General features: G+C 39.4%; 3 protein-coding genes and 1 pseudogene across 3 annotated transcripts; 1 reads left to right on the top strand and 3 right to left on the bottom strand.

Moving 5' to 3' along the window:
* The first annotated feature begins 168 nt into the window (after positions 1 to 168).
* Positions 169 to 1,889, top strand: LOC126615632 (40S ribosomal protein S18-like). Its single transcript, XM_050283489.1, has 4 exons — positions 169 to 345; positions 448 to 608; positions 1,213 to 1,401; positions 1,561 to 1,889. Exons 1-4 carry the CDS (start codon positions 169 to 171, stop codon positions 1,664 to 1,666), a joined length of 633 nt encoding a protein of 210 aa, XP_050139446.1. The 3' UTR covers positions 1,667 to 1,889.
* A 4,773-nt stretch (positions 1,890 to 6,662) lies between these two features.
* LOC126615631 (transcription repressor OFP12-like) lies at positions 6,663 to 7,703 on the bottom strand. Its single transcript, XM_050283488.1, has one exon. The coding sequence runs from the start codon at positions 7,618 to 7,620 to the stop codon at positions 6,880 to 6,882; it is 741 nt and encodes a 246-aa protein (XP_050139445.1). The 5' UTR covers positions 7,621 to 7,703; the 3' UTR covers positions 6,663 to 6,879.
* A 3,286-nt stretch (positions 7,704 to 10,989) lies between these two features.
* On the bottom strand, positions 10,990 to 12,952 carry LOC126615630 (late embryogenesis abundant protein D-34-like; annotated as a pseudogene).
* Positions 12,953 to 14,937: 1,985 nt separating this feature from the next.
* LOC126617213 (uncharacterized) lies at positions 14,938 to 15,426 on the bottom strand. Its single transcript, XM_050285245.1, has one exon. The coding sequence runs from the start codon at positions 15,424 to 15,426 to the stop codon at positions 14,938 to 14,940; it is 489 nt and encodes a 162-aa protein (XP_050141202.1).
* Positions 15,427 to 20,464: the final 5,038 nt, after the last annotated feature.

Below are 20,464 nucleotides of genomic sequence, written 5' to 3'. Positions count from 1 at the left end.
GTGAGATCAATAAGTAACATTGTGTTAATAGACCGAGATGCCACCGTATCCCATAATCAAGAGGATGGACATGCTACCCGAATTAACTAACATAACTCACGTCTGCAATAAGTCGTAGCCTTAGTTCAACTGAGCTTGAGAAGAAAAAGAACGACAATGAAATATGAAATGGGCTTAAAATATTTACATTGGCCCAGACCCACAATTGGTGGGTATATAAAATCATTTACAAAACCCACGGCGCCCATTTTTAGGGTTTCGCTCTGCTTCGCTTCCGTCTTCACGGCACACACACAGAGGCGTAGAGCTGCTCCAAAAGCTTCAAGATCCGAAACCCTAGCCATGGTCATCCTTCTCTCTCTCTCTCTCCTTGCAAACCCTAATATTTAAAATGTTTGATAATATATGAAATTAATTTGTGTGTATGTGAATTGGAATTTGCTGCAGTCTCTGGTAGCGAACGAAGAGTTCCAGCACATTCTGCGTGTGCTGAACACGAATGTGGATGGGAAGCAGAAGATTATGTTTGCCCTGACCTCCATCAAAGGTATCGGCCGCCGTTTTGCCAACATTGTCTGCAAGAAGGCTGACGTCGACATGAACAAGAGGTGCCCTTTCTCTTCAACTCCCCTTCTCCAATTTCGTCTGATTTTATGTGGGTATTGGAAATTGAGTTGCTCTTCCGTGCCATTAGAATTTAATGGAAAAACGAAGACTTAGAAGTGGTTTTTTATGATAAAACTCTTAAGTGCTTCCTGGAAAAACACATAGAAGTGCTTCTTGAAGAAGCATATAGCAGGTGCATCTCCAGAGTGCTTGTACGACCCAGAATCTCTTTCGAAACTGTACTGCCAATCATAGGTAGAAGCTCTTTTTGTTGTCAGAAAGCACTTTTAGGCCAGAAGCAGTCCCAAACAGACTATTAGATTAGGTTTAGTGAAACTTTGGTTGTGCATATGCTTATGGTTTCATTCTAAGCACTTTTATAACCGTATTATTGGGGTGCTTATTGTTTTTGCTAGACACTGTAATCTTCTGACAAATTATGGGAGTTTATTTTTCCCTTTGAATTGTAGAATTCGTATACATGCATAAGTTCACAGTCTGAATTTAGTTGTGGTAGTGAAAGTGCTTGTGGAGAAGCTAGTTTATTGTTGGAAGACTTATTTCAGCTTTGGAAATTATGGGTTTAATGTAAGTGATTCATTGCAGAGCTGGTGAACTGTCTGCTGCGGAGCTTGATACCCTCATGACGATTGTTGCGAATCCTCGCCAGTTCAAAATTCCGGACTGGTTTTTGAACAGGAAGAAGGATTACAAGGATGGGAGGTACTCTCAAGTTGTTTCCAATGCACTGGACATGAAGCTGAGGGATGACCTTGAGCGCTTGAAGAAGATCAGGTTTGTTATTTACAATTAAGTAATTGTCACCATTTGTGTGCGCTTGGCAGTTGATTTTGATTGGGTTCTTATATTAAGCTGAGGCCCGAGGGACAACCTTGGCTTGCTTTAGCAGCTTTATAAATGTTATGGAGTTGATAATTGTCTGTACTGTGGCAGAAACCACCGTGGTCTTCGTCACTACTGGGGTCTCCGGGTGCGTGGGCAGCACACCAAGACCACCGGTCGCAGAGGAAAGACCGTTGGTGTCTCCAAGAAGCGATAGAGTCTGCCTTCGCATTTTCCATTTCTTAAGCTCTTTGTGTATGTTTACATGTTAGCTTGAGAAATTTTTGCTTCTTGAGTATATCTGAGAATGTTTTTGAATTCTGAAAATGCCATTTTGGATTTGTTTCTTGGATTTATTTTCTTATTTAAACCGGAGTCATGTTTTCGTTAATTGTAAGTTCACTAATTTCCATAGCGAAGGTGTTCTAGCTATTCTCAAATGCTCCGTTTCTTGTTTTTCTTATCTCCCTTGCATTTTTGCCGTCCTTGGTAATTTAATCTTCATGAAACCGCCATATAATTGGTTGTATGCGTCAATTATCTGATCTCTCTTATCACGTGGCTGGTCATACGATGAGAATTGAAACAGGGATGCCCGTAAGGGCGGCCTTTGGCTTGGGTTTGACCTTGGTCTGTAGTACGCTGTTCGTTTTATAGCTGTTGTTTATGTATGTTGGATCACCGTGGTAAGAGTCCTGGTCTATCTTGAAGACATCTGAAGCCCTTAACATAAAATCAGTGGGCACGGCGTGGCCCTAAAATTTTCTATATTCTGGCTCGGCCCCAAAAAAAAAAAAAAAACTCATTACTATTATGTTCGTTTGCTGGTTGCTGGGTTGGAGAGATTTTCTTGCAACTAAAATAGTCTTGGCGGCATACTTGCATGTATTCGTAAAGTTCCCAACCCTTCCAAAAGATGCTTGCTGCATAGTGCATTTGGTTACAAGAGAGTTTCTCTTCTCCAGACGAGATTGGTAATGAGTCTTGTCCATTCCAATCCAATAGGGTTAGCTGCTCTTAGCCAACTGGGTTACAAACCCCGTTGGTTTACAACAATTCTTTTTTGGAAAGGTAGTAAGTGCAATATACTTTAAATTTTGATATCAAAAGTGGAGAATAAATTGATGTGCTTGTAATGTTTTAATCTCAGTTCTTAATAATAAATTCAACAGTGAGTGGCGATAATGATAATGATACTATGTTAACACGGGGTCCTTTCCGACCCCAACCGGCCCAAGGAGCACATGCCCAAAGAACATTGGTCCAAGGAATACATGCCCAAAGAAAGAGGCCAAGACCTGACAAGATTAGGAGGACAATTCCGAGCGCTACAAAAGATTGTTTGGTGGTCTAGATTGTCTATCAGCAATGAGGCTAAATGCTTTCTCAAAAAGTACTTTCCGACCATCGAGAGCAAGTTGATGTACTGACAACTTTATAGCATGAAGTCCCAGGACATAGGAACATGCCTACTCAAACGTCAACTCTAGTCATGTGGCGTCTATCCAAGTGAACGGAACCCTAAAAAGGAACATAAAAGGTTGACATATAGGGCGCTTGGGTGCAGATTCACCAACTTTAGAGCCAAGCAAGGCGCTCGATATGCGTTGTGCGTTGTCCCAAGAAAGCATGCAAGTAAACCTGAATGGATGTCACTTCGTTGTCACGTGCTGTAAAGAATCAAGGGGCAGCTAACACGTCAAGTCTACGTATTCGGTGCATTAAATGCAAAGGTAGAGAAAGCCTGAATCTTGGGACTTGTAGCTCATTGAGTGCCTATACAAAGAGGATGAATACTCTTTATAACAAGTCGGACAAATTGAGAGAAAAGAGATAGTATTAATTTGAGCGCTATTTATAACCTCTAATTCAAAATCTACGAGAAATTCAATTTACGTTGTCAGTTTGAGGGGTGAATCACTTAAACATCATTGTTTAGTTCTTATTATTCTAAAGCCTGAGCCTATCAAGAATTGACACACAACCATTCTGATTTTTGTTGACCTCACCAATTTTGAGCGAACAAATAATAATAATACGATGCATCTCGTCTGTCCTCATCCTTCAAGTTGAAGCATAAACAAAGATATTTGGGCAGAAACATTGAGGTAAAAAAAAGAGAGACAAAAACAAGATTCCCTGATTTCTTTCTGCGCTTAGAAGATTTTTTTTTATCGATTTACAATAATTTGTTTGAATGCAAAGAAATTCTCAAGACTTTGCCAATCAAACAAACCCACCTCTGAGTCTGCACCCCCTCTCTTATTCATATAATTTGTCTCCAGATGCATCGTTTAATTAATTTAATCCCCACCCCACCCCCTAAATCAGCATCAGTTACTGCCAATTAGACTTCGTGATTAGAGTTCATAATGTTCTTAATTAAGGATTAACTTCTGATTGAGTATGAAACCGTGGGCGAACAGAGGATTTGCTCTTTAAAAGTTAGAAGTTCGAGTACGGACCTCCTTTTGTGGTTTGTGTTGGATGGAAGAGTATTTCAATATTTAGTGTGGCTTATATGATTTGTGATATATTCGGTTTAATGAATATTATTTTGGAAGCAATCCTATTAGTTAAATTATGATATTTGGTTATCTATTTTGTTATTGTGATGGGTGATAATTAATTATAGACTTCATTAGGAAATGGGTCCTCTCGATTGCCTATAATAGTGCACATACTCATCTAAGGTTTACACGAATGAAAATTAGTAGTAGGGTTTTAACGTGCAAGCACGGCTATAGAAAAACCTGATTTCCTTCGTATTGAAGGCTCAGCTAGGGATCGCTCAATATAAATATTGTAGATAGCTTTGATGACTAATTATCAATGTACGTATTTTACATATTTTGCATTAATCGTTTGTGAAAATCATGGAGTTCAAAATCTTCACTCATGTATTGGGTCTTATGGCTTTACCCAATTTGAAGTTTACATTGGATTCTTAATTTAGGAAGGCTAAAAAGGAAGTGTTTTAAATTTATTTTTCTCTTCTCACAAATTTTCTCTCTTTTCTTTTGGTTGAATTTTTTCTCTCGTTTTTTATCTCTTGATTCTCCGTCAGTTGTTCAGTTCAAACATTAGAAATATTAGTGTATAAAAGGAAAAGTTTTTATGGAAATGAGAATGCAGAAATCATCTCTTTCTTATTTTACTTTGTGGGAATTAATGGATTTATGAGAAAAAGGGATCATGTTGCTTAAACGTGAAGTGTGAGTCCACATCAAAGCAGATCAATATTAAGAAATGTTAGCCAGCAGTTATATAAGGTGATGGGGACTAAACTTGGATCTGGCTCCTCTCTACTCTACTCGGGAACCTTCCACCAATGGACAAATGTTTACATATTTTATAATACAGATGCTTTTTCTTCAAAAATTACCTAACACATGCTTATCCTAAACAAGTATAAATGATAGCAATGACATGTTTGTTTGTCTTTAACAAAATGTTTTAGAAAGTAAAATCACTCTTTTCAAACTCTAGTGTAAGGGGGAGACATACTTCTCTGGTCGACTTGTTTTAGAGTTAATACACATTTGCCAACATGTAAATTAGATTAGATGATGGAGTGGATCCGAAATTATATTGAAATGCTCAAATTCGATAACAAAATCTAAACTTTGCGTATTTGCGTTTTGATATCTACGTTGGGTTCATGACTTCTCGTTTTGAAGAAGAAACGCTGCTCATAACTACGCCTTGACATTTAGACTTTTAAATATCGTGCTCCACTGCATGTCGTTTTGTTACTTTCCGAGTTGGTTATCTATTTGTACTTGTTGAAAGTCTAGGGCTACGAGGCACTGTATATGCATCTCTTATAAAGTCTAGGGTTCGTAATCTTTCATATTATTTAATTAAATACTTTCACTTTTTATCAAATTTTCATGTAAATTCCAATTTTTCTTGTGCCTTAAGGTTATCGTTGAATGCTTTTTTTTTATTTTTTATCACGCTACGTTATAAAGTAAAATTCATTTTAATTGTTATAAAACCAATCTCTCTATTTCATTAATTATATGGAGGGTGCAGCATGGAGCCAAAGTAGTTGGACTTGAACATGCACGGTTGCGTCTATGCATACCACAAAAGGCAAAAAGAGAAGCAGTCGGCCCCCTCAGCACATGCTTTTATATGGATACAAGTTAAGTGCAATGCTATTTTCTACTAACGTGCTGCCATATACACACAGAGAGGCCAACTTAACCTAATAGCCATAGCTAGCCAAAAAAGTACTGGAAGCAGGCTTGCAGGCTTTATAGGTTGAACACATGAACTCTCATTGTCACACCTTCAACTGAAGGTGTGTAAGATGTTGAACTTGGTGAATAGTGAGTACCACTGTAACTCTGTATCCACATGTCTAAGTTGGACCATGATCCACATTTCCCAAGAAGTTTAACTTTATCATTAGCTTTCAACAATAATTGGATGTAGTACTTTATATAGTGTTATATACTCGTGGTGCAATTTGCGCATATTTTTGTCGTCTAAATTGAATAAATAAATAAAGAAAAAAAAACTTTATTGTTTATTTTTATTGTCTAAACTATTTATTAATAAAATCTTTTTTGTCAACCAAATAATAATGAAAAGACTGTGTAGTCTTGTATCACATTAAAAAAAATTGATGGCCAATAATGTAATTTTACAAAACCAAATTTTGCTGTTTTTATTGAAACACGTAGACATATGCTGGTTTAGATTAATAAAACAACAAAAAAATATATATATAAACTAACTAGTCAATGTTATAGATTTTTGGTGAGAAAATTAGGCAATGGTCATGTGCCAAAATTCATTTTCCTAACAACTCGGAAATATACACATGGAAGTTGAACTAACTAGCTTCAAACATTTAATCAAATCAGTCCTGCTCTCCTAATGTCTTCATTTTGACGGTCTGTAAGGACCAAATGCATATTAGCCACAATATTGTATTAGTTTAGATCTAAAATATTAAAATATTTGATAATTTAATAAAGAAAACCAAACCAATTTAATTCATCATCTTATATGGTTCATTGTTGGACTAATCTCAACATTAAAAATACTACTAGATCATGCTTGACGGTTTATTGTCGATTTAGTGTCCCACTTCCAGTTCCCTTTTGGATAAAATTTTACAACCAGTCGGTCATATATACAGCTAAAAACAGCTAAGCCTAGAAACAAGGACAAGGGCCAGATACTGGAGAAGAAGAAAATGAGGGACAAGATTCAATAAGATTTGTCGTTGTGATTGAAAACAACAAAAAAAAGATGGACCGATCGACTTAAATATTATACATAATAACAAATTCAGATATTTTTTAATTTCTACTAAATATTGACAAATAATGAAGTCAATATTATAACCGTTTAATTACTAACTAGACGCACCGTGAAACCTCACAAACGCCGGCGGTGAACTCCGGTTCTAATTCAATGCGGGCGGCGTGAAACCTCGCAAACGCCAGCGGTGAACTCCGGTTCTAATTCAATGCGGGCGCCTCCGCAGGGAGATGGCATGAGGCTGACGAGAAGATCGGCGAAAGCGCCGATAATAAACTTGTGAGTGCTCTTAGGGTTCAGCGCAAGATAGCACAGGAGGAGCTCATGCAAAAACTCCCAGTTGGACTTCTTCTTCACGTCCTCCGAATCTGGCGTTCTCTCACGCGCCTCCACCATCTCCTGCATGGACCGCAGGAAGTCCCGATATGGATCGGGGGAAAATGTGGGGACCGCCACGCTGTGGTTGATGAAGAGCTTGCGGTCTTCGGTCTCGGAGGTTGATGTTTTGGAGGATGATGAGGTGGCGGCGAATGACGATTGGTCGACAATGGAGTTGGAGAGGCCGGGAGAGGAGAAGAAGAAGCGTCGGGAGGCAAAGGCGGTGGCAAAGTCGGGGGCAGGGGCATCGGTGTCGGAGTAGTCGTCGGGGGTGGAGAGGAGGGAAGAGCTGAGGGATTTTGAGGTGGTGGTGGTGGAGTCGAACAGCGTGGATTTGTCGTCGTAGAGGGAGTTGAAGTTTTTAATCATGGACGTTGATGTGGATGCGGTGGCGGTGGCGGTGGAGGTTGGTAATGGACGGCTGTGATCGTTGTCATCTAGGGTTGTACTCATTGGTGGCCGTCGGATCTTTGTGAAGCAGAGATTTAGGTTTCTTCCCAGTGTGTTTTGCATTTTTTCTCACAATTTAGAAGTGACTGCAGAGGAGAGAGAGAGAAAGCGTGTGTGAGAACATTGTGTGAAGTCTTTATATATAGTTGGTGCCTTGGTGGTGATGTAACTTGTAGTTTGGGTTCAAAGCGGCGACTGGACAGCCGTAAGAAGACTCTATAAGCTTGGAGAAATTTTTTCGTGTAATTAGAACACAAGTCGGTACGACACGTGTCATAATATAAGTGAAGCGATGAGTATTTTTTAATGTGTTTCCATTTGTATCATGAAACCATTAGATTCATATCAAACCACGAGCCATCTGTTAAACCGTCAAAAAGTAAAATGAAAATTTTAGTAATTTCTTATAGAGTTCACGTAAAACCTTCGCTTGTCGTACTTCCCCAGCTTCCTCTCTCCTTTTATTAAGTACATTTTAGCAGTAGTTTCGGTTCATGTTTTTCTTGCATCGAAAATGGATTAAATTTGTTGTTGTGACTGTGATGCTATCATCTTACGTTTCAAGTTATAGTATGTGTACTTATTTGTTATATATATAATTAATATCAATCATTTCGCCGTTGATACTGTAATTCTTTCGTAGCATATAAACAACATGAAATTGTGACAGATGTATTTGAGGAGGATGGAGGAGTACTAGGTGGCATGTATTGAAAATTGAGGAGCTTTCACATCATGGGATGGGAGAAATTATCTGTTTCAAGTTGAGATAACGCAGATCAGCTACTTGAGGAAGAAAGAGATTGATCAACAACGCTTGGATTTCCTTATCACTTTTTTGATCTTCCAATTAGGACCTCTCATATTACGGGGTCCCATTTTTGTAGTAAACTTTCCTGCAACACAGCCTCATTTGTCAATTATCTTTTTTCTTTCTCTGCCCCTTTATCGTGTAGCAATGTTCTTTCGATGTGAACATGTAACGTATAATATGTATATTCTAAATATACATGCAATGTTCAAATGTTCTAAACTCCACTAATTTAATGATCGAGAAAATTCAAATTTGCATGCAAGTGGGATAACATTGTTTGGGCGAACTCTTTTGTAGTTGTATAATATTAGTAAGGACTGTAGCAAAAACGAGCGAAGTATAAGATCATCGAAAGGACCATGTATTCATCATATAAAACCTTATATATATTTTCTTGTATATTTCATTGTTTCTCCCTTTTTGGTCCTAGAATACGGAGGTCTCATAAGATAAATATAGTATCCCTACGAGATCTTTTTATCTCATTTTTGCTTACAATAGAACGGAATTCTTGCTAAGAAAAGGCTTGTGATGTTATAATTAATTATTTAATTAGTTTTTGTGCTAAGTTTGAAGAAAAATATTGAGTGAAGTTGAGGATTTTAAGGAGGGAAATCGGGGGGTACGGACTCACATATGGGTGTAACGAATGGTCTAACTTCAAACCAAATCTCAAAATAGGGCAGACACCATGCACATGGTGGGTGACACATTGAGTCACAGAACCAACTACTGTATTGCGTAAATTCGTGTTCCAAAACCCTATCCGCCATTTTTCTGGTAGCAATTTACATTTAACCCCTTTTTACGAACAAGAAGAAATCTAGCTAGCTCTTTCCTCTTGTCAATATCCATATGAATTATTAGCTTCTCTTTCGACGGTCGGTACAATGTGCAACCTGCTATCCGTGGCCTGAGCATGAAGATCCATGATGATAGATGCATGCAACACAGAAAAGTTGTGTCTAAAAAAGAAATACTTTCACCATTTTTTCAACAGGAGAGAAGGACATTGCACTGCCAGAAAACAAAACTAGCCGTGTATGAATGATCAACATCACCTGAGGTTTGTACACGATCACTAGTAAAAAGTTAACTATTAGTGTTACATTAGTTGGCCTGTCAGTGGTCACTTTTTAATTTTTTTTTAATTTAGTTAAAAGTAATGCTAAGTAGATCGACTTTTCAAATTGAATTTATAAATTCTATGATGTGTGACAAATAAATAATAAGTATGTTTATCAACACTTAAATAATAATTTAATTATTTCCAACCATGTCATGTGTTTTACAGAATTCGGTTTAAAATTTTGATTTCCCTAGCTTTACATGTGTAGATTATTATTTTACCCGAAATGTAAATATTTGACATTTTGTTTGTTTAATAACCATAAATGGCTTCGCTTCCACAATTAGGATAACTGACCACTTGCTTAAACTTCTCCAAATCTCATGTCTTTAATTTCAGAGTTCCCCGAGGAATACCATAGACCCTACTAGGGTTTATTATTCATATATGGATAAAATTAAGTTACAATGACGATCAAATTCAGAATTTACTGCATGTTACCTAATATTTATTAGATTTAACTGCAGTTACTTTTCTTATATATATTCATTTTCCGTCAACACATATTCTTACTTCTGTCAGTTAATTGGGTTAAATATAATTCGAGTCAAAATAATTGATATGAACCCCTCTTTCCTTTTCCTTTCTGCATTCTGACCTTATGAGGTGTGGTGGTCATCAGGATATTATAAGTAAGCCAGAGTACATAATAAACTAAGCCTATTTGACACGAATAATTTATACATGCATGATCTCTTTTATTAGAGAATAACTTACATATGACAGTGACACGAATATATATTTTAACCGTGAGTTATCGTGTTAATAATACAGTGGCATGTAAAAGAAATCTCAAAAAACCACCGTGTCAGTATATACCTATCATAACGTTTCTCTCATTCCACTGACTTAAAGGATTGTGCGAAGCAAGGAGGGAAACGCAAGAAGATTACAATAGAAGCAATTTCGGTGGAGGTTCTTTTGGCATACATGATCTTGAGATCTTAGTGATACCGTGGATGTCTGCTGGATCAAATTATGTTGCCGAAGCCAAATACCAACAGCCAACTAAGCCATATGTAACGGGCAACAGCAAGAGAAACTTCCTCAAACAAGAGTACAATTATTAGTATTATTCCTTCTAAATTATTTGGTTTCATTTTAAAGGATTCATCTACTTGCTGCTACACCCCACAGAGTGTCTCACTCTTGTGCCACTAGTCTTGAACTTCAGTTTTGTGCCTTAGCTCAACGTAGACGTGCAGTTGACTACAATAATATACTACCCAATAATATATATTCTGATAAAAATCACGTCTCACAATACAGACACAATCAAAGTTGATTATAACAATCTGCACCGTCAAATATGACAATTAGTCAAATTGGCTTTGATTGCATTTTACCAGCATAACATCATAAAGTTTAACATTTCTAACAAAACAAGAGAAACATGTTGACATTAAACGAGGTATTTACATTACAAGGTTGATTTTTTTATGTTTACATTCTTGTAGAAACGTAGTAGTATAACAGAAGTAACCGCGACTTATCCACACAGAAAACTTTCAACCCATATTCTTACCCCCGAACTTTAACATGCATGCATATATGTACAATATTGAAATAGTAGTAATAAGTTTATTCCCCATTCTGGTTAAGCCCAGCAGCTGCCGCCTGCGATTCAGCAACTCCGGCTGGAGTGGTGGCCATATTTGTACTGTTCCGTATCTCTGCTCCTATCACCGCCTTTGCATCCTCTCTAGTCACAGGTTTGTCCGCAGGCAACTTCTCAGTTGTATCCTGCATTATTTTCACGAAAAGAAAAACGAAATTGATTACACACCCTAGAATGTTAAACATAATTACTGATGTACCAAATTAAATGTTAATTTGTACCTCTTATTGGATATAAAAAGGAGACTTGGTGATTCAATATGTTTCAACAAAAGACCAGGTTGCTGATGTTCTCAGCAAAGGTCTTCATGGTCCAGCTTTTCTTCATCATTGTTTCAATCTTAAGCTGGCCTATCCCAGCTAAGATTGAGGGGGAGTATTGGATATATATGCCCAGGTGTATTGAATATGTGCCAGGTCATTAAAACTGCCATATCAGCAGTAGCTTAGGATATAAGCCATTGTATGTTGAACTGACCATATAGAATATTATTTTCCTTGTATTAGATAAGATTGAGTTGTAATAACTGTTGGGATTTTCTCAGAAATACTTTCTTTCTTCCCTCTAAGCTTCTCTGTGTTCTTCAATTTTGCGATTCTTTCATGGAGGTTAAGACCTCTAACACGTCACCAAGTTTCGTTTTATTGACGTCGCGCGGGTTAACAGAGGCTGCATACTGAGCTACACCCGCCACACCTCCGGGTGCTATCTCATTGCGTCCAGTGGCTCTCATTTCAGCAGCTTGTATTGCAGCGGCGTCGCTTTGTTCAATTGGTTTGTCTCCTGCCGTCAGAGCACTGGCCTCCAGCGTTTCACCAATTGTAATAGCATCTCGATCAAGCGCTCCTCCTGGAGATGCCATTGGCACCGGTGGCTCCACATATTGGGCCACAACCTTCAAACGAAGGTAACCAATACATACAGTCATATACATATACATAAGCGCTCACTTTGTTTTTTGAAGCCAACAACGTTCACTATCAATTAGATGTTCCAATTCTTATATTCTTAAAATATAGTGTGAGACAGAAAATAAACACAACATGTAAAATATCTGAAGATAACATATGTACAAAGTTAAAGAAAAAATTGCTAACTTATCTGTTGAGATCCGATGGGAAATTAGAGAAATTACATGTACTTATAAAGAGTTTTAGTTATTGTCAATATCCCTAATTAGTTTTATATCGACAATTAGATATACAAAAAGAGTTGAGTTACTCTTAATACTCGACTTTTTGTGATTATCGTATCAGAGCAGGTTAACTTCTACTATTATATGTGAGAATCCCGCAACATGCATGTTTGTTCGTGATACATATAAAATGACGTGTGACATGTGCTCTTTATGTGCTTACGAAGTAAGACTCCTTTCTATGTAACCAATACGGTTTTACGTTGGAACTAGAACAAACGAAAATAACTTGTAACAATAATACAAATTGAAATAGAAAAATATATACCTGTCCAGCAACTTTTTCAGTGACAACCCGGTTGCCATCGGGATTAATTGTTTCAGTAACGGTGGCGCCTTCCTCTCGGGCGACTTTAGTGGAGTCAAGGTGGCCAACAAGGCCAAAGCGCTCGTTGTACGTAGCTGCCGACTGCATGACAGCAGCTGGGCCACCCCTCGGATTCTCTCCAAGGACTAGGTTTTCAGCAGCTTGGCAGTGGCGGCATCGCGTGGCGCGACGGGCCTGTCAGCCAATTCGCCGGAGACATTGAAGACGTCTCCGTATTTTATGGGTTCCTGAACCTCGGACTGGTCCGGTCGGCGTCTTTGTGGCTGTCCCTGGCTCATGTTTTGGGCTTGAATATGACAGATTAGGTTACTTAGAATGTTATTTTACAAGTAGTGCAATATAATATACGTTCCAAATTAAGCAAAATATTTAACTATATATATATATATGAAATTTGTTGAGGAAGGATGAATATGTATGAGTACGGATTGGGATAAGTGAGAACTGAACGGCAGGATTCTTCAAGTATACAGGTGGCGGATGGAGAATGAAGGTTTTGGATATAGCTCACAGGTGGACGCCATCTTTCATGTTGAACAGAATCTCCGGCGACACTTGGACTTGGGTCGGTGTACGGCTTTATACAACTATAAGAACTTTGACACTTGTTATAAGTTAGTTAGGGCAACTCTTACACGATGTGAGTTACAACAAAGTCGAGTGTTATGGATGACACAGTCGGGCACCGATTTGAACGCTCTCAAGACACAATCACATCACCAGTAAGAGTGTATTTAGTTTTGATTGTCACTTCAAAGAAATATAATTTATTTCATCTTAGGAGATGAAATTGCGCTCTTGACCTAATCTTAATTGTTTAGTGTTTAAAATTTTGGATTTGGAATTTGGAATTTTGGCTTTGCATACAAATATTTCCAAGATCTCGAGTGAAAGTGTTCAATGACACAAAGTTGATAGTTCCATTTACTTTATCATAAATAATTGGCATCTAAGAAAAAGTTAAAATGTGATGCAGAAGAGAGAATTTTCTTGGAACATGAAATCAGTGGAAGTCTATTTTTCCTTTTCTCCTCCCAAGATTTAGCCTAGTTTAGAAAGGAAACGGCCACATTTTGTATTCCTTTGTCAATTCAACAAGAAAGGATAAGTCATTTTCTAAGGGCGTGGCTTGCACAAGGTGGGTTTAGGGTCTACAACTTCATAGCAATCGCATCCATATTTTGTGAGTGGGTGATATTTATACATACCTTTTTTTATTTTATACGTATGTTTCTTAATTTTTGGTGTCAAATCGAATAAATTAAAGATAATTAAAGAACAAAAATTAATAATATATGTGTTAAAAGTACAAACAATGTGTAGATAGCACCACTATGTAATAAAAATAGAAACCTTTTGATGATAATACTTTTTTAATATCGATCCACCAGCATCAATCCAAAGAAAATTGAATCAAAAGATAAAGATGAATGTGTTCATGAACTTAACATAGGCAAATGTAACGAAGCACATGAACAACCCGACGTAATTAGAGTGTAAATTAACCAAGTTTTTGTATAGCGTAGTAACATTGGTCTAATTTTTCTTCATTCAAAATGATGCTTCAAGCGTTTCTGACTATGAAAGTGAGTTTCAAAGACTATTGTGAGAAAAGAAAATAATATAATTGTTTTATTTAAATACAAAAAAATAATACGTCTAAAAGATGTGGAGTTGTAAGTATATTAAAGGGCGCATTCGCAATAGTATTAATTTTGTACACTTACTCAAAATAATATTACTCCTACTGTAAATTGACCCTCAATTGTTTTTCTCTACGTCTATTTTTGCCTTCTTGCTTAGGTGATGAGCCTGTCAAAATTTTAGATACAATTCAGTAATTTACCATCAATTAATATCAATATTATCCTCTATTTATCGCTTATATACAAAAAGCCTTAGTTAATTCAATATTGAAACCACTCAGTATATGAGAGTTTTTTTTTTTTTTTTTTTTTTTTGTCAAATGATATATTTTGTTAGATTAGCCGTTGACGGAGTTTGAACCCACACCATCATGCAGGGCTCAACTTCTTTCCGCTCAGTATATGAGAGATTTAAGATACGCCTCTACAGAGCCTACTATTCATACTATGATTAACTTCATGTCTCCACAAGCATGCATGAAGATAATTTTGAAACTCATCACACATGAATATTACAATATTCATATATATGCAAAACATATTGTAGCAAATAACAAATAATTTTGAAAAATTGATCTCGAAACGTTCATATGCATTATTATAGCAAGATATTCCAACTTGAAAGAGAAATATTAATTATTGCACAAGAATTAGCCTCCCATTTTCTTCACCCAAAACCTCCTCTTCGTCGGAACTGTTACAACCAGCTTTTCCCCAGTACACGTAGTCCTGGCCAACTCCGGTCTCGTCGAAGCCGGCAGCCGATACCTCCAGAGATCAAGATCGTCCACTACTCCTCCGTCCAACCACCACAAATCACTACCGTCCGTTTTCCTTATCACAGTCTTTGTCACTCCGGGATAAATCTCTATCGTGTGAGCCCGGACAGCAACGTGGTCGCCAGTTATTCGTTGGGTGGCGGGCGACGGCACATGCGTGGGCATGGAGACGGAGAAAATGAAAGAGTCAGAGGTTTTTTGGATGGAAACGTCGGCGTTTGAGTGGAAGGGGAGCTCGAGGACGCTGGCGAACAGGTGGGGGAGTCTTCTTCCGAGCTTCTTTGGATGCGTGGAAGAGGATGTCACGACGTCGTATAACGTATTACGCTTTTGGGACGAAGGGTGGACTTTCTTCTTCATGGGTTACTGGTTTTTTTTTTTTTTTCTGCAGCGAAGCAGTTGAAGAAGAATTTGGATTCAACTTTGTTCACAGTTTGCTTCTTGCAGCTCAATTGCAAAAGTAATAATTTAATGAGGGAATTTGCAGCAAGTTGTAAAAATTGGGCCCTAAAATGCCCATGTTGTTGTAGATTAAACATAGATCCCAAATGGATTGTTTGAATCCAATTTTTAGCCCACTAAAGAACCCTTAATATCACTTTCGTGGTTAAGAGGATTTACTCTTGTAGTTGCATCTGATATCATTTCATTACCCGTTATTAGGTTCGATTCAAAATAGTGAAAGTCATTTAAAAGTATTTAAACTTGGTTAAGCCACTTTGTATTATGGTAGAGTGGTAATCCTTTTTATTTGTAAGTGATAGGTCTTAGGTTCGATTCTCGTAAATGCGAATTTGAACCACATTAGCGCTAGATCATTTTGAGACTTAGCCATCTGTCCCCCCTTTAGTGGTAACCTTTAAACCATTCTTGAATTAAAGTATTTGTTTTCAAATTGAATTTAAAACATAACTGTAGACATCGAAATTTCGGTAAATAAATGTTGATCGATAAATCAAAGTTTCAACGCTCATGTATTACATAAATTTTACACGTAGCGTGTGACTCGACGAAGAATTGAAATGAGTTGGAAAAGTCATCAAACATGACATGTGTCAATACCTGGCAGAAACGACTTATTTCATCTGGAATATTATATTCAAAGTTAGGCCTTGGAAATTTCTATAAATAGAAGGCTAATTCATTCATTTGAGGGGAACCAATTCATATTACACCTTGAAGCTCTGAAACTCTGAAACTCCGAAGCTCTCAAGCATCCAGGTTCCCGAAGAATCAAGAAAGCCTTCTTCGTTCTTCGTTCATCGTTCTTCCAAGATCAAGTCCTGACGGCCCTTGAAGAAAGTGTTCTTCGTTCCTCGTTCATCGTTCTTCCAAGATCAAGCCCCGACAGCCCTTGGATCAACAATCACAAACTCAAGATCAAGCCCCAACGGCCCTTTGGATCAACAATCATCCACCAATTCAAGATCAAGCCCCGACGGCCCTTGAAGAAAGTGTTCTTCGTTCTTCGTTCATCGTTCTTCCAAGATCAAGCCCTAACGACCCTTTGGATTAACAATCATCCACCAATTCAAGATCAAGCCCCGACGGCCCTTGAAGAAAGTGTTATTCGTTCCTCGTTCATCGTTCTTCCAAGATCAAGCCCCGACGGCCCTTGGATCAACCATCCACCAATTCAAGATCAAGCCCCAAAGGCCCTTGAAGAACTTCCACAAATTCAAGATCAAGCCCCGACGACCCTTGAAGAAAGCACCATCGTTCATCATCCGTTCATCCAAGATCAGGCCCCAACGGCCCTTTGGATCAACAATGTCGACAAATCCACACATCCAACCGTTCTTCAAGATTAAGCCCAAAAACCCTTGAAGATCCGTTCATCACTGTTTTTTTCAAGATCAAGCCCAAAAGCCCTTGAAGACCCGTTCATCACCGTTATTCAAGATCAAGCCTTAACGGCTCTTAAAGAAACACTCATCCTTAACATCAAGCCCCAACGGCTCCTTGAAGATCCGCTCAAATCCACCTTCAAAGATCAAGCCCACGGCCCCTTGAAGAAACTTCCAACAGTTCATCCAAGATCAAGCCTCAACGGCCCTTGGATCAACGAAACATCCACAAATCAACACCTTACGGAGATCGAATCAAAGGATCAAAATAGAGAGAGATTGTAACCCAAAATCATCAAATACAAATATTTGTTTGTGCACGTTGTTCTTGTCTCTTTCGTTTCAGGAATTTTCCGTGTTCACAAATTGGCACGCCCAGTGGGACAATCTCTACCTCTCATCTCTTTCTCCGTTCAAGAAATTCGAGCACACTTCCAAAATTAATGGCATCAAGGAAGGCTCGAACTATTCCCGCAACTGGCGCAAAGAACAAGAGTGTCATCGTCGCAAGTGGTGTCACTTTAGGCATCACGACTCGAAGCAAGGCAAGAGCTATTTCTGCCGCCTCTTTCACCTCTGCATCAACTCTGCCAAGGGAACAAGAGCACCCAAGGCACGAGCCTTTGATCACCTTAGCCTCACCAAGGGCACCAAGGGGCGAAAGTCCAAGGAAATACTCCGAATCCATGCTCTCCGATGCCGATTCGAGCGGTAGTTCAGCCATGCAAGTCATGACCATTGGATCAACTTCAATCGATGAGCAACTGGCTCAAATGAATGAAGCAATCGCAAGGCTAACCCGAACTGTGGAAGAAAAAGACTTGCAAATCGCTGCACTCGTCAGCCGACTGGAGCCACAGGACGGCGAGAACCCTAACCCAGAAGATGAGCCTACGGTGGAGAGAATCGATGTGAAGCCGGAGCCAGACCAAGTAGCGACACTCATGTGATCTCTTTCTATCCAGCAGCTGCAAGAAATGATCACCAACACCATCAAGGCACAGTACGAAGGGAGCTCAAATACCTCCAGGTTGTACTCGAAGTCGTATTCAAAGAAGATCGACGCTTTAAGGATGACGAAGGGTTATCAATCGTCAAAGTTCATGCAATTTGATGGAAAGGGAAACCCGAAACAGCACATTGCCCACTTTGTTGAAACTTGCAACAACGCAGGGACCGAAGGGGACTACCTCGCCAAGCAGTTTGTGCGCTCGCTGAAAGGAAACGCCTTTGAGTGGTACACCGACCTAGAGCCTGAGTCCATCAACAGCTGGGAGCAATTGGAGTGGGAATTCCTCAAACGTTTCTACAGCACTCGCCGCAATGTGAGCATGCTAGAGCTAACAAGCACAAAGCAGTGGAAGGACGAGCCAGTCATTGACTACATCAACAGATGGCGCACTCTAAGCCTCGACTATAAAGACAGGTTCTCGGAAACCTCTTCAATCGAGATGTGCATCCAAGGCATGCAATGGGGTTTGCAATACATCCTTCAAGGCATTAAACCACGGACCTTCGAGGAATTGGCCACCCGCGCCCTTGACATGGAGTTGAGCATCGCCCATCATGGGAAGAAGGAACCGATCGCCAACTACAAGAACGACAAAGATCTTGAGACAAAGGTGGAGAAGGTTACGAGGAAATCCACCAAGGAAGCAATGACAGTCAACACAGCTCCCGTCAAAATCCCTACACGAGGCAAGGTGATTCAAGCCGAAGGCTTTCGTGATCAAGAGATGCGTAGACGCACTTTGAAGGAGCTTGAGGAGAAAACTTATCCATTCCCCGACTCTGATGTGGTTGCCATGTTAGAAGACTTGCTGGAAAAGAAGGTGATCGGCTTGCCTGAATGCAGACAGCCAGAAGAGATGAATTGCACCGACAGTCCAAGGTACTGTAAATTCCACCGCTTCATCAGTCATCCGACAGAAAAGTGCTTCGTGCTGAAAGATCTCATCATAAAGCTGGCTCAGAAAGGAATCATTGAGCTAGATCTTGACGATGTGGTGAAGTCAAACTATACCACTATCACTTCTGGCTCTTCCGACTCAAGGTTTTTACCTCAACCGCTGGGGGCATCCTCCAAGACAAGCAAATTTGAAGGTTGGACTCAAGTCACTCTTAAGAAATTGCACAAGAAGCATACGTCTCCTCCACAAGTCTGCCAATCGGAAAGGGGGCAAAGCAACTCTTGTCAACCTTTAAAGCAACGTGAACGTGTTGAAGATGATGAAATTTCGACACATAGATCGTCCATCCCCATCATGATGCGTGATTTCTTTCCTGAAGACTTATTCAATCACTCGGTCAAGACTCCTTGTTATGAAAATTGCAAGGAAAGCCACTTCAGGATCGTTTGACAAATTCACAATGCTCCTTGTTCGCACGAGCCTAAACTGCACGAACCAAAGCTCCTTGTCCGTACGAGCCTAAACTGTAGGACACGAAGCTCATCGCCTGCATGAGTCTAAATTGTAAATGGCACAAAGCTCCTGGTTTGCACGAGTATAAAAGGCAACACCAATGCTCCTTGTTCGCACGAGCCTAAACTGCACGAACCAAAGCTCTTTGTCCGCACGAGCCTAAACTGTAGGACACGAGGCTCCTCGCCTGCACGAGCCTAAACTGCATGGCACAACGCTCCTGATCCGTACGAGCATTAAAGGCGACATCAAAGCTCATCGCCTGCACGAGCCTAAACTGCATGGTACAACGCTCCTTGTTTGCACGAGCATAAAAGGCGACACCAACGCTCCTGGTCTGCACGAGCATAAAAGGCAACACCAAATGCTCATTGTTCGCACGAGCCTAAACTGCACGAACCAATGCTCTTTGTTCGCACGAGCCTAAACTGCATGAACCAAAGCTCATTGCCTGCACGAGCTGAAACTGCAAATGGCATCAACACTCCTTGTTCGCACGAGCCTAAACTGCACGAACCAAAGCTCCTGGCCCGCAAGAGCATAAAACTGTGTACGGCAAAATCATCATCAAAATCACTGTTAAATTATTACTCATTTGAACTACGTTATGACTTGATCTCTTCTTGGGAAGAGTACGTAGGCAACTTGAAACTTCAAAACTTCAAGTACAGTCACATCATCATCAAAAACACAAACACTTTGAAGAATAAAAAGCAAATTCAAAATATGAATACTTTATTTCTTTAAAAGAATGATTTGGTTACAAAGCCGTATTACAAAGGTGAGCATTACGCCAACGTCACCACCAAGGAAAGTTGTGACCAAAAGGCACTACATAGCATAAACTCGCTGCAGTCTTTTGCACAACCCCACAAGGTAAAGGTGACGCACTGGAACAAGCTCCAAACAGCAGCGGCAAAGAGCCCATGGCAACCAACAAGGTCAATGTGCACGACAACGTCCCCCACCGAGGAAAGTTGTGACCAAAAGACATTACACAGCATAAACTCGCTGCAGTCTTTTGCACAACCCCACAAGGTAAAGGTGACACACTGGAACAGGCTCCAAGCAGCAAGGCTGTCAGCATCAGCTTCGTCATTCTGGCCACCATGCTTCAAACGATGAAGA

Source organism: Malus sylvestris, chromosome 3 (genome assembly GCF_916048215.2).
Source record: "Malus sylvestris chromosome 3, drMalSylv7.2, whole genome shotgun sequence".
NCBI classification, from domain to species: domain Eukaryota; kingdom Viridiplantae; phylum Streptophyta; class Magnoliopsida; order Rosales; family Rosaceae; genus Malus; species Malus sylvestris.
This window is presented reverse-complemented; position numbering and strand designations above follow the sequence as displayed.